This window comes from Protopterus annectens, chromosome 7.part0 (assembly GCF_019279795.1).
Source record: "Protopterus annectens isolate FY-2018-M chromosome 7.part0, PAN1.0, whole genome shotgun sequence".
Lineage (NCBI taxonomy): Eukaryota > Metazoa > Chordata > Ceratodontiformes > Protopteridae > Protopterus > Protopterus annectens.
Genome location: NC_056739.1, coordinates 36,537,885 through 36,552,187, shown reverse-complemented (window position 1 = coordinate 36,552,187; position 14,303 = coordinate 36,537,885). Strand labels below are relative to the sequence as shown.

At 41.5% G+C, this 14,303-nt stretch overlaps 1 protein-coding gene across 2 annotated transcripts in view; it reads left to right on the top strand.

Annotated features, from left to right (window-relative positions):
• The window catches only part of CELSR2 (cadherin EGF LAG seven-pass G-type receptor 2), a 1,401,203-nt gene that overhangs the window by 809,087 nt on the left and 577,813 nt on the right, over positions 1–14,303 (top strand). For both annotated transcript variants that reach the window (XM_044076472.1, XM_044076471.1), the window contains exon 6: positions 10,890–11,047. In XM_044076472.1, coding sequence (XP_043932407.1) covers positions 10,890–11,047 — 158 coding nt within the window. The remainder of the gene's footprint in view (positions 1–10,889; positions 11,048–14,303) is intronic.

Here is a 14,303-nt window from a genome sequence, read left to right as displayed (position 1 = left end):
GTATTTCCAAAGACATGCATCTGGAGCATTTCTCCCCGGGCCTCCGCTGAAAACAGGCTCTGTGGAGCCTAGTCGGACTTTCCCGGTCAACAAAATGATACATAAAAAATAAAAAAAATATGCTTAAAAGCCTTTTTGGTTTATTTGCTTTTTGTAGGAGGTATAGCACTGTACTTTTATATTTAATTGCTCCCCATTAGGGGGGCACCTGACATCTGGGGCAAGAAAAACTGATGTAATGGCATCGGCTGCATGTTTTATACCCCTGACGACCTGATGTCATGGGAGAAGGGACAGCAACTGACGCAGGACCCAAGACTTTGTTAATCAGGCTGACTGAGGGCAACCTGCCAGCAGATAACTCAAATGTAATGACTGCAACAGTGAGTACACTCGAACATCTACATTTATGGTAAGTGTACACAACTGTAATTTCTGAGAGCAATCCTGCAGACAGGAGGTGTTCAGCAGGCAGGTACAGCTCTGTGAAGTACATACGCAGAGAAAATATGTGGGTTTTAGTATGAAACAGAACTGGGTTACTGAGGAAAACTAGACGTCTTCTCATTTTTTGAGGAATAAGTACAGGAAGGAAATTCAATTTATGAAAATATCATCAATGATTAGTGACAGGGATTTAGGAGACATAAATCACATACCAACTGCCAATGAATCACACACATCACAAGCCCTTTTGACTGAATCAACAGAAGCAACAACACACATTTTAGTAATCACACAGACTGCTTGTCACAGAATTTAATAGAGCGGGTTCTGTCAGCTGGCCAGTTCACAATCCAGTGAGTTACTCTGGAATATATTCTGAGTTTTCCTGTATTTTTGTAGGGAGCAACCCCCCTCCAAAAAAAAGGTCCCTCACAAGCCCTGCTTACTTCATAGTAACTCAGAGAGCATGCAAACATTAAGAAAGAGAAAGAGATGTTTGTACATAGCACTGTTTCCAATTCTTGAGCAAGGTCTTACTAAGTTTAATGCTTTTGGCTGCCAAAAAAGTAATTAGTAAAAAATGGAAATCAAACTTTAAGCCAACTGCAACTGCTTCTTCTGCTTTAGGCTTTTTCCCGGTTAGGGGTCGCCACAGCAGATCACTTGTCCGCTCATGATTGGCAGTGGAGTTTTACAGTGTCGAGTTGCCAGCCCGGCACCCAACCTTCCACAGAAGGCACAGACACGCACACACTCACACCTAGGGCCAATTTATAGTGTCCAATCCACCTACAGCATGTTTTTGGGATGTGGGAGGAAACCGGAGCACCCGGAGGAAACCCACGCGACCACAGGGAGGACATGCAGACTCCGCACAGAAGGCAACCCAGCCGAGAATCGAACCGGAGAACCTCTTACTGTGAGGTGGCAACGCTAACCGCTGCACCACCGTGGCCGCCCAACTGTGACTGAAGTATCAAATATGGTAAAGGAGATTAAAGGGAGCGTGCAAAGTACTCCAAGACCAACATCCTTTTGCTGAATGATGATTTAATTTGTTTAAACAGTCCCCCACATATTGCTGAGCACTGTCACATATACCCAGACTTTTTACTCCCATCTCAACTCTTGTGTAGAGGCTGATGTCTCTGTTTCCGTAGACACAATGCCAAGTTGAGACGCAAACTGCCCAGCTCAGTCATGCATTCTACAATGTTAGAAAAAAGCTCATAACGCAAAAAGAATAGAATAAATTCTCAGTATTAAAATCAGCTTCAAAAGGGTTAGCAAAGAACTGAGAAGGAAGATGACATTCTAGAATGCTAATAATGAACCAAAAGTAGTTATGAACCAAAAATCACTGCAACATTAAAGGACAACCTCAATGTTCTTTAATTATGCACGTCACCTCAGAAGTAACTTGCAACTCTGCTCTCAACTCATCTCTAATGCTTTACTCACTCATACGCTCGGGATATTGGTTCCTAATAGCATCCTTGCTGACAAATTCAGCTTTGGCTACTCCTCCAACTCCTCCAAATTTCCCTAAATGAAATATCCAGTCCGTATGTCTCTTGTCCTGTAATCACCTCTGAGCAGCTGCTAAAAATACCAGCTGTGTGGGATTGTATGTCATACTGGGCTGATGTTCATCGTGTTTCACTGTTGCAGTCAGTGAACTACTGATAAGGACGGACAACACTACCCGACTGCGGGTAGCCTGCCAGCAGGATAACCCAAGTGTAATGACTGCAACAGTGAATACACTCGAACATCTACATTTATGGTAGGTACACAACTGTACTTTACGTGGTCAGCATGAAACAGTCTGTGGCAGATGTCCTTGAGCTAATCAACCACAACCTTCTCACTGAATATGTACCAAAAGCCTGCAGAACAGCTGTAGTAGTGGCCCTATAGATGCAAAGCTCCACCTAGCAGTGTCATCATCATCATCATGAACTGTGACACTGAATCTACAGTCTCTAGACCCAAATCAAAGGGACTTTTGTAAAGGCTAGATCATGCTTATTAATTCTAGTTGACTTCTTTGAAATATGCGTTAGATAAGGATAATTCCATGCATGCAGCTCATCTCATATGCGTTAGATAAGGATAATTCCATGCATGCAGCTCATCTCATATGCATTAGATAAGGATAATTCCATGCATGCAGCTCATCTCATATGCGTTAGATAAGGATAATTCCATGCATGCAGCTCATCTCATATGCGTTAGATAAGGATAATTCCATGCATGCAGCTCATCTCATATGCGTTAGATAAGGATAATTCCATGCATGCAGCTCATCTCATATCGTTAGATAAGGATAATTCCATGCATGCAGCTCATCTCATATCGTTAGACAAGGATAATTCCATGCATGCAGCTCATCTCATATGCGTTAGACAAGGATAATTCCATGCATGCAGCTCATCTCATATGCGTTAGATAAGGATAATTCCATGCATGCAGCTCATCTCATATGCGTTAGATAAGGATAATTCCATGCATGCAGCTCATCTCATATGCGTTAGATAAGGGTAATTCCATGCATGCAGCTCATCTCATATGCGTTAGATAAGGATAATTCCATGCATGCAGCTCATCTCATATGCGTTAGACAAGGATAATTCCATGCATGCAGCTCATCTCATATGCGTTAGATAAGGATAATTCCATGCATGCAGCTCATCTCATATGCATTAGATGAGGATAATTCCATGCATGCAGCTCATCTCATATGCGTTAGATAAGGATAATTCCATGCATGCAGCTCATCTCATATGCGTTAGATAAGGATAATTCCATGCATGCAGCTCATGCGTTAGATAAGGATAATTCCATGCATGCAGCTCATGCGTTAGATAAAGATAATTCCATGCATGCAGCTCATCTCATATGCGTTAGATAAGGATAATTCCATGCATGCAGCTCATCTCATATGCGTTAGATAAGGATAATTCCATGCATGCAGCTCATCTCATATGCGTTAGATAAGGATAATTCCATGCATGCAGCTCATCTCATATGCGTTAGATAAGGATAATTCCATGCATGCAGCTCATCTCATATGCGTTGGACAAGGATAATTCCATGCATGCAGCTCATCTCATATGCATTGGATAAGGATAATTCCATGCATGCAGCTCATCTCATATGCGTTAGATAAGGATAATTCCATGCATGCAGCTCATCTCATATGCGTTAGGCAAGGATAATTCCATGCATGCAGCTCATCTCATATGCGTTAGACAAGGATAATTCCATGCATGCAGCTCATCTCATATGCGTTAGATAAGGGTAATTCCATGCATGCAGCTCATCTCATATGCGTTAGATAAGGATAATTCCATGCATGCAGCTCATCTCATATGCGTTAGATAAGGATAATTCCATGCATGCAGCTCATCTCATATGTGTTAGATAAGGGTAATTCCATGCATGCAGCTCATCTCATATGTGTTAGATAAGGATAATTCCATGCATGCAGCTCATCTCATATGCATTAGATAAGGATAATTCCATGCATGCAGCTCATCTCATATGCGTTAGATAAGGATAATTCCATGCATGCAGCTCATCTCATATGCGTTAGATAAGGATAATTCCATGCATGCAGCTCATCTCATATGCGTTAGATGAGGATAATTCCATGCATGCAGCTCATCTCATATGCGTTAGATAAGGATAATTCCATGCATGCAGCTCATCTCATATGCGTTAGATAAGGATAATTCCATGCATACAGCTCATCTCATATGTGTTAGATAAGGATAATTCCATGCATGCAGCTCATCTCATATGCGTTGGACAAGGATAATTCCATGCATGCAGCTCATCTCATATGCATTGGATAAGGATAATTCCATGCATGCAGCTCATCTCATATGCGTTAGATAAGGATAATTCCATGCATGCAGCTCATCTCATATGCGTTAGACAAGGATAATTCCATGCATGCAGCTCATCTCATATGCGTTAGATAAGGGTAATTCCATGCATGCAGCTCATCTCATATGCGTTAGATAAGGATAATTCCATGCATGCAGCTCATCTCATATGTGTTAGATAAGGGTAATTCCATGCATGCAGCTCATCTCATATGTGTTAGATAAGGATAATTCCATGCATGCAGCTCATCTCATATGCATTAGATAAGGATAATTCCATGCATGCAGCTCATCTCATATGCGTTAGATAAGGATAATTCCATGCATGCAGCTCATCTCATATGCGTTAGATGAGGATAATTCCATGCATGCAGCTCATCTCATATGTGTTAGATAAGGATAATTCCATGCATGCAGCTCATCTCATATGCGTTAGATAAGGATAATTCCATGCATACAGCTCATCTCATATGTGTTAGATAAGGATAATTCCATGCATACAGCTCATCTCATTTTGGCTGTGGCTTTTTACAGTCTGGCATCAATGGGAAACTGGACACTCTCAGTATGTATTCCTGTGTAACACACTGGATTGTGAACTGACCCACTGACAGAACCAATTTTATTAAATCTGGTGGTAGTCTACCATCCAGGTTACTTGTCACCAGTGTTGGACCCTATACTGCAGTCTCAGACTACTTGTATTTTGTATTTATGTCTCTGATGTCAAACCTAAGAGTAAAGGCATTGTGCTGACCGTGTTGGAAGCCTGGAGATGTCATTGTTTTCCATGAGGGCTGAGGGGAGGGGTATATCAGTCATCTAAGGATTAACTGCAGGGCATTTTTTGTAAGATACGCTGAGTAGGCTTCAGTTACATTATATTTATATGCAGACTGAGTCCCATTCAATGTAGAGACTTTAAAGAGATGTAGTGATGGGTCCCAGAGGGGATGTCCAACACTAAACCCAGAGATTTTGTTATGATGCTGTTTGATGCCTATGAGCTCAGAAGGGTGAGGTGACTGGTAGAAGGAACATTCTGGCTGTTGTGTCTACTGAAATAATATGTAATTGGTTCTATGTACAAATGTAAGGATTTGTCTTTGTTCTGGTGCTGTTCAAATTTCTGTGAACAGTGTAGCCTGCCAGTTCTGTTACCATGCCTTGACACTTTGATTGTGTGATCCAATGTAGAAACCTGGATTAATCCATTTGTTTCCATGGATGAATCCATGTAGTTTAATATCTCATTGAAAGTATATCTGGAGAATTCTGCTGCTCCATTAAGATGAAGAGAGTAGATGTTGGAGCGTTTCATGTCCTGGGGTGATGTCTTATAGCAACCCAAAAGTTCTGTTATAATACTGAACTGAGCCTTACTAGTGTTCGTAGTGAAGAGGCATTTGTATAATTTTTCTCCATTATCCTATGCCCAGCATGTAAAACAGGGAGATGGGTGCCAACACTAAAAGCTATGAGTGCAGTATATGGGATACTGTTAGGTGTTGGCACACTGATCCAGTCTACAGTACTTTCCTTTTTAATGACCTTATCACTTACTGAAGGTTGTGTTTCTAATTGGGACTTTGTCATCTAGATGTAGCAGTTCACCCTTGATGTTACTCATACATCTCGGTAAGATCCAGTCAGCACTCGTGTTGGGGAGTCTTTGTGAGGTTAGAGGCTCCAGCCGGCATTATGGATTTTATCTTATTGAATTTAACAGTTATGAGGATGGAGCTTTCTCTCTGGAAAAGGGAACTGAGTGCACAACAAAGGACATAAGAATACAATTCTCCACCACCTTCATTTTGTCTGCCATACATAAACTTAAAGAAGCCTAGAGAGCAATCTTTTTTTTATTTAAGCATGTTTATTACAGTATCTTTTGGCACATAGGCACACATACATTAACAGAAAAGAAACAAACAATATTAACATTTGTCGTTCATTTATTATACATTACATGTATGTTTTCTTTCTTTTTAACAACTCTTCATTACACAAATTGCTCAATTTCGTTTTCGCTTAACCCTGACTGCTTTTCCTGACCATTATTCTGTACATATTGGTCCCACCGTTTCTGTTATTTCTGTGTAATTTGCCCCTTTCCTTTTCTAAATATCCCACCTCTAGTTAATTTATCTCCTTTACAATATTCCAGTAACTGCTATCTACCTGAGGAAATATATTCTGAAGTTGTTTGTGGTATAAAAATACCTGTGTAAAAATACCTGTATAAAATTACCTGTGTAAACATACCTGTGTAAACATACCTGTGTAAAAATACCTGTGTAAAAATACCTGTATAAAAATACCTGTGTAAACATACCTGTGTAAACATACCTGTGTAAAAATACCTGTGTAAAATTACCTGTGTAAAAATACCTGTGTAAAATACCTGTGTAAACATACCTGTGTAAACATACCTGTGTAAACATACCTGTGTAAAAAACCTGTGTAAAAATACCTGTATAAAATTACCTGTGTAAAAATACCTGTGTAAAATACCTGTATAAAATACCTGTGTAAACATACCTGTGTAAACATACCTGTGTAAAAATACCTGTATAAAAATACCTGTGTAAAAATACCTGTGTAAAATACCTGTATAAAAATACCTGTGTAAACATACCTGTGTAAACATACCTGTGTAAAAATACCTGTATAAAAATACCTGTGCGAACAGTTCCAGCAAAATAGAAAACATCCTCCCTTTGGTGACAGAGAAGAAGGGCTAGGGCCCTAACCTGACTCCAGTGTTCTTGTTCATCAAACAGCTGTCAGACATTTACAAATTAAGACTGTCTACTGTCTCAGTGAATGTACATGTATCCACAGTCTCAGTTTGCCTACTTTGGGATCCCCCTTCATTCCTTTTACAAGCAAATAGTATGTTCTTCCATCCAAGCCTTCACAGGAAGGTACTCTGCCTACCATTGGACCTCAGAAATGTGCTACAGAACTTAATTTTACTACCTTCTGAGTCAGTTGCTTTTGCACCCTCATATACATGAGCTGGAAGACTGTGTTTTTAATGACTATATCTGCCTGAAGGATATCAGACCTGCAGGTTTTCATCTGGAAATAACCATTTCTCATGTTCCACAGAAGCAGGGAAACACTGCATTAGTCTCACCTTCATGCCCGAAGTCGTGACGTAAGATTCCACAATCAGACCATTTGTTTTGTCTTACCCCACAGAACAAAGGGGGGGGGGAGATGTTACGCACTTCGGATGTTGTTTTGTCTTACCCCACAGAGCAAAGGGGGGGAGGATGTTACACACTCTAGATGTTGTTTTGTCTTACCCCACAGAACAAAGGGGGGGGAGATGTTACGCACTTCGGATGTTGTTTTGTCTTACCCCACAGAACAAAGGGGGGGGAGATGTTACGCACTTCGGATGTTGTTTTGTCTTACCCCACAGAACAAAGGGGGGGGAGATGTTACGCACTTCGGATGTTGTTTTGTCTTACCCCACAGAGCAAAGGGGGGGAGGATGTTACACACTCTAGATGTTGTTTTGTCTTACCCCACAGAACAAAGGGGGGGGAGATGTTACGCACTTCGGATGTTGTTTTGTCTTACCCCACAGAACAAAGGGGGGGGGAGATGTTACGCACTTCGGATGTTGTTTTGTCTTACCCCACAGAACAAAGGGGGGGGAGATGTTACGCACTTCGGATGTTGTTTTGTCTTACCCCACAGAACAAAGGGGGAGATGTTACGACCGGATGTTGTTTTGTCTTACCCCACAGAGCAAAGGGGGGGAGGATGTTACACACTCTAGATGTTGTTTTGTCTTACCCCACAGAACAAAGGGGGGGGAGATGTTACGCACTTCGGATGTTGTTTTGTCTTACCCCACAGAGCAAAGGGGGGGAGGATGTTACACACTCTAGATGTTGTTTTGTCTTACCCCACAGAACAAAGGGGAGAGGATGTTCTGCACTCTGGATGTGCAACTGAGATTTTACCTTGAAAGGACTAAAGGAAAAATGAAATGAAACCAGTTTATTAATAGTCTTTGGAAAGTTCATTGAGGGCAGGCTTGCCTTTAGAGAGCATCTCATCGTGGCCAGCTCACTGTATCTCGTCCTCTTACCCTTTTTATGTCAGGACTGTATGAGGGCATATGAGATCCCAATCCAAGAAAGCCACAACAGCCTGCCTTGAAGGGATCAACCCCTAGGCCATCTTAGAAGCAGCTACTCGGTCATCTGTCCACACCTTCTCTAAGCAGTGTAACTTAGCTATTGCCTCTAGAACTAAGCTGGCTTTGCCAAAGGTGTGTATTACAAGGTGTTTTATAAACACACCTTCTAAGGATGTACTACATGGTGTTTTATAACTGCACCTTCTCAGGGCCAGCCATCTATTGGTCCATAAACTTTGCAGTCTCCCCTGAGTGTTTTCACCACTGCAGCAGTGAGTAGCACAGTAAACCTAGTAAAGTATTTGTAACTTAGCGGATTAGTTGTTCAGGTATGCTCACTGCAGCGGTGAGTAGCACAGTAAACCTAGTAAAGTGCTTGTAACTTAGCGGATTAGTTGTTCAGGTATGCTCACTGCAGCGGTGAGTAGCACAGTAAACCTAGTAAAGTGCTTGTAACTTAGCGGATTAGTTGTTCAGGTATGCTCACTGCAGCAGTGAGTAGCACAGTAAACCTAGTAAAGTGCTTGTAACTTAGCAGATTAGTTGTTCAGGTATGCTCACTGCAGCGGTGAGTAGCACAGTAAACATAGTAAAGTGCTTGTAACTTAGCGGATTAGTTGTTCAGGTATGCTCACTGCAGCGGTGAGTAGCACAGTAAACCTAGTAAAGTGCTTGTAACTTAGCGGATTAGTTGTTCAGGTATGCTCACTGCAGCGGTGAGTAGCACAGTAAACCTAGTAAATGCTTGTAACTTAGCGGATTAGTTGTTCAGGTATGCTCACTGCAGCGGTGATATGTACCTCTCTTTCCCTCATTTTCTTCCCTGCAGTCACTCTGGGGTTGGGATGGATACCCAGTCACCAGTCCATGGACTTGCATCCCTGTTTGCCTACAAGACACACTCTTCTTGGGTTGAATTAGTACCTTGAAAGGGAGCTTTGGTGCTCCTTCTGGTTGGGTTACCTTTCTTGGCTTCATATGCCACCTGGCATCTCATGCTGTGGTCGCAGTACACACTGCTGGAGCTGCTAGAGGCACAAAAGAACCTGTGAGGGAACAGCTGGATGCCCTGTTATGTCATATTTGTGTTGATGCCCAGGTTTTGGGGCAGACATCAAGTAGGAGTGAAAAGTTTTGAAAATCCCAAGTGTTATCACTGCAGCAACAGTGAACATTCTTAAGTGTCTGTAATTATGACAATTCGTAACACAACTACAGCTTTTTCTTACACAGTTTTGTGTTATTTTTAATTTTAGCCCGGTATTCAGTACTAATCCCAGCACTAAACGGCTTGGGGGGGGGCATTTAAGTCACTTTGTCACTTTTTTTTTGTCTGCAACTGTTTTTAGGGGTACTGAGAAAGCATGATTCTATAGGATTATTTATGTATTTTATTTTACTGAACAGATAATTATTCTGAAACAAAGGCCTGTTTTAGTGAAGATGCCAGGGAAGTAAAGTACCGTAGTGCAAACCTGTGGATAATTAATTAAACCATCAGCGAAGCACCATGTCATTGGGATGTGGAATAAAAGTGTGAAATACATGTTGGAAACATGCACAAACACAAGGGAGAACTTATAAGTCAAGGGAAAGTTTAAAGCTGACCCCAGGAGGTGAGGTGCAGCAGTGTAGGTCTGTGGGATTGCCACCCAGGTAACGTTCCCTTCCATGTTTACTCCCATTTTCGAAGGTGGCAGTGATCCTGACTTGCACTTGTCATCCTGGTATTCAGCTGGGAAAATTCTGCCATTTTGGGTGTAGGGATATAATTCTGCATTCAGTGAGTTGGGATTGATGTATTCAGGCACATTTATTTAATGAGGGGTCATACTGCATTGCAAAGCAGAAGGGTGGGAGGCAACTACGGTATGTCACTTCATTTAATGCAGTAAAGAAGAGACAGTTCTGCTGACTGTGGAGGCTGGTTTCTAAATCTCAAGATAACCAGAACAGTAAAACTTGTGCTTAGGTTCCAGCTGTTCCCTAGAGAGACTTGTTTTGTTAATTGCTTAACTAACTTGGAAAAAAAGGAAGACGGTTACCATTAAAGTGTCAGACTTTCTTATATTAGTCAACAAATATATAAAACACCAGAAAACCATCTGTGTAACATAATGAGCAGAAGATGCATCTGTGACTGTCTTAGAGGGGCACTTAATGAGGGAAGAATAAGGACAAAGGGCTGTGAGCAACGTTAAGGAAACATTTGGCTATTCTTTCACATTCTGTTGTTGACTTTAGGTAGGGGTTTGTGTTACACTGATGTATTTCCTACCCTCATTCCAACTAATGTTTGTATTTTTTCAGCTGTTTACAGCTGGCTGTCAGCACGTGTTTTTTGAGATTATTTCCTTTAATGTGTTTCTGATGTTTTGTCTTTGCAGCCAATTATTGGGACGTCCGGTGTTCCCCAAGGGCCATCAGACCAGAAGGTTGCTGTGGTAACGGTAGATGACTGTGATACCTCTGTTGCTTTAAGGTTCGGTAGTGTCGTAGGGAACTATAGCTGCTCAGCTCAAGGGATGCAGTCTGGATCCAAAAAGTAAGGCACAACATTCAGTTTTAAATCACTTTTATGCATGATGTTGTATATAAATCCTTTTCCTTTTCATCCTCCAGACTTTTTAGCACTTCATCAGTATCCTGAAAAGTCATATTTGTACTTGTGACTGTTGTCATAATCATAGCATTAGCAGTTCAGACAGTGGATTATTTTCCCGAGTTATTTAGCATCTACTGTGATTCCTTGGCATCACTGCCCTTTTGTGCATTTTTCTTCCCTTCCCTTGATCTTCGTCATAGTCACCAGACGAGATGTCCCAGAATCCTCCAGGTTGATTTGCATGCAACTTCATGCATGTGCTGTGTTTCTCAGCACTGTTGTATTCTAGATGGAGTTGCAAATATAGGCCTTCTAAGGGGGTCTATATTAGAAGACCGAATGTTTAGGTGATTGAACACCTAAACATCGATTTTTTTAATATCGAAAGCAAAAAACGGCGAATGGATGATTTAACGCAGGGAAAGATTTCCCTTGGCCATTCGCCGGAGTTTGCTATTTCCCTACTGTTGAGCGATCTCGGAGTTGGTATATTTAGTTAGGGGGGTGTGGGGGAGCAAAGCCCCCCACTTAATTTAGATGTAAAGTAATATTGTTTGTGTTGTGGCTGAGGGCTGTGTTTCCCTGGGATGTTCGACATTGTGCGGTTCAATATTAGAAGATCGATGTTTAGGTGTTCGATCACCTAAACATTCGGTCTTCTAATATAGACCCCTTCTAAGGCAGGTTTTACTTGCTGCCTTTCATGTTGCTCTAATCAGAAATCTTTGAATGTATAGTTTGTCTTTGCCTTGTTCCCATAAGTGGCATACTTAATAGGATGATTTTTGTTTAAGTTGCTGTTCTGTGCATGGATTCCAAGGGAATTGTTGTGCCTTTCTGGAGCTCACCTGACCATCCCAGTGCCCACCTGAGGGATCAACACATAGCCATTACACAGTAACACATCCTACCTAGGGTAATATGAGCCTGTCTACATTTTCCTATGTTTACTGTGGTATTCCTTTCATTATGCAAACCTGCTCCATGGTCCCTGCAATATTTTCTCATGTATGTCATTCAGCATCATGCTTCTGAGTTATGTATCTTTGCCGAGGGCAGCTGTTCTGATGAATGTATAGATACCACAACTTAATATAACTTTCCGTTGAGGCTGTCTAATACAGAGAATGAATCTACATTTCTCCATGGGAATGGTAGTTGTATTTCAGGTGCTAAATGTTGTTCTGTGTGACTTTCTCTTGACCTGGGCCTACTCATGAACTTGGATTACCATTACTGTATATGAAATATTTAAGTTCTGGTGCCATGAACTGTTGAGGGCTACAGCTGTTGCAGTAAAACATTGCTTACCATTACGCTGTTTGTGCTTAGAATATTCATAGTCTGAGTCATGCTGCCTCTGCATAAAATCTGTACGTCCTTCCTCAAACATCCATCTCCACCTGGCTGTCTGTATTCCTCATGTTTCTGGCATGCTATGTGCAGACTACCACTCCACCCCCACCCAAAGCTCTGCCTTTTGAGTGGTGATGCTCATCTTCCTTTGAAGACCCTTAGACCCTAACTACTTCTTTTTCTTTATGCAGCTAGAAAAGGGCTCCTGTTTTCTCACTGTAATGTTATTTAGTCATCTTCTAGGTTTTCAGGTACCAGTGTTGAATTGCTGTTTGTATGCACTGCTGTAGTCATTTGTTTTATAACAACTCTTTGTGTTGTTCATAGTTAGATTTTTCATAAATTGCATTTTTCCAAACTGTAGTCATGTTCAGCAGGAAAATGATTGTGAGACCTAGGTATTCAATCTCCTATGCAGAGGAGGAAAAATGTCCATGAATAAAATACCCTAGGGAAGCCCAGAACAAATGAATGACCAGGTAGGCTGCCTTAATAAAGGTACGGTAGGATGTCGGTGAAGAAGCTGGGCTACCGGTAAAGCCTTGAGAAAGGCTGTGCATACCCGAGCGCTTGTGGTTGAAGGCTGAGTAAAGCCTTTAGAAAGGCTTCATATACAGCTCGTAGTTCCGGCTGGTCAGGTCGCCTCGTGAGAGGAACTGCTAGTGTGGCAGCTAGAATTCAAAGATGAAACACACAGAAAAAACAGGCAAAACAATGTAAATGTGGCTCGGCTAACACCTCAGGGTCACTCTTTCCATTAAGGAACTACGCTTCGATGGTGATTGTACTTCTGGTACTTTTTACTTCAATAAAGTACAACCTTCTAGAATCTGAACTTTGACTACATTGATTTTTTGCCACCACGGTGAGCAGAACTCCTTAGCCGAGCCACATTTACGTTGTTTTGCCTGTTTTTTCTATGTGTTTCATCTTTGATTTCTAACTGCCACACTAGCGGTTCCTCTCACCAGGTGACTTGACCAGCCAGAACTACGACCTGTATACAAAGCCTTTCTAAAGGCTTTACTCAGCCTTCAACCACAAGCGCTCGGGTACACACAGCCTTTCTCAAGGCTTTACCGGTAGCCCAGCTTCTTCACTGACATCCCACCGTACCTTTATTAAGGCAAACTGTAGTCATGTTCAGATCAGGCTGTTGTTTTGCTCCCTCACAATAAGTCTGAAAGGTTTATTTAACCAATGTATCTCCTTTTGGGGAGTTCTCCATTTTTAAGTGGGGACATGCTTCTGATAGCCACTGGGTCACTGAAAAATCTTGGATGCCTGCATTTTAAATGTACAGCACACTTTCACATTTGTAGTTCCCCTCTACCTTCCATGATATGAGCACAGTCTTCTGGCTAGGCTTGAGAATGTGGAGGCTTGTTCTGTCAAGGATTGCCATCAGGTGATGTGCCTTTCCTGTGTGATAGGTAATAGAAGTGCTGTATCAGGTCCTGCATTTTGAAGAAGTGATTTCACTTTTGTGGTCATTAACTCCAGATTTGTCTTAGTTGCATAACAAAACAAAACCTTTCCACTAAGATAACATCTATTTTTTAACTTGTTTGAGTAGGGCAGCCAATGTTAGGTCCTCTTGACTTCTGATAGTCTCTTTGATTTAACCCCACTTTTACAGCTCTTTGCGGTTTTAGTTCTATTTACTGGTTAGGGAGAGTACACTCCACTTTGCTCATAGGTCCTATACCCTTGGTAATGGAGAACTTGCAGACACCATGTAGGTCACTGTTTTTTTTTTTTTTTGCAGTCTTGTAACTTAATCACAATGTTCCACATATGTGGATGCACATGAGCACACACCCACTTGGATGCTTAAATA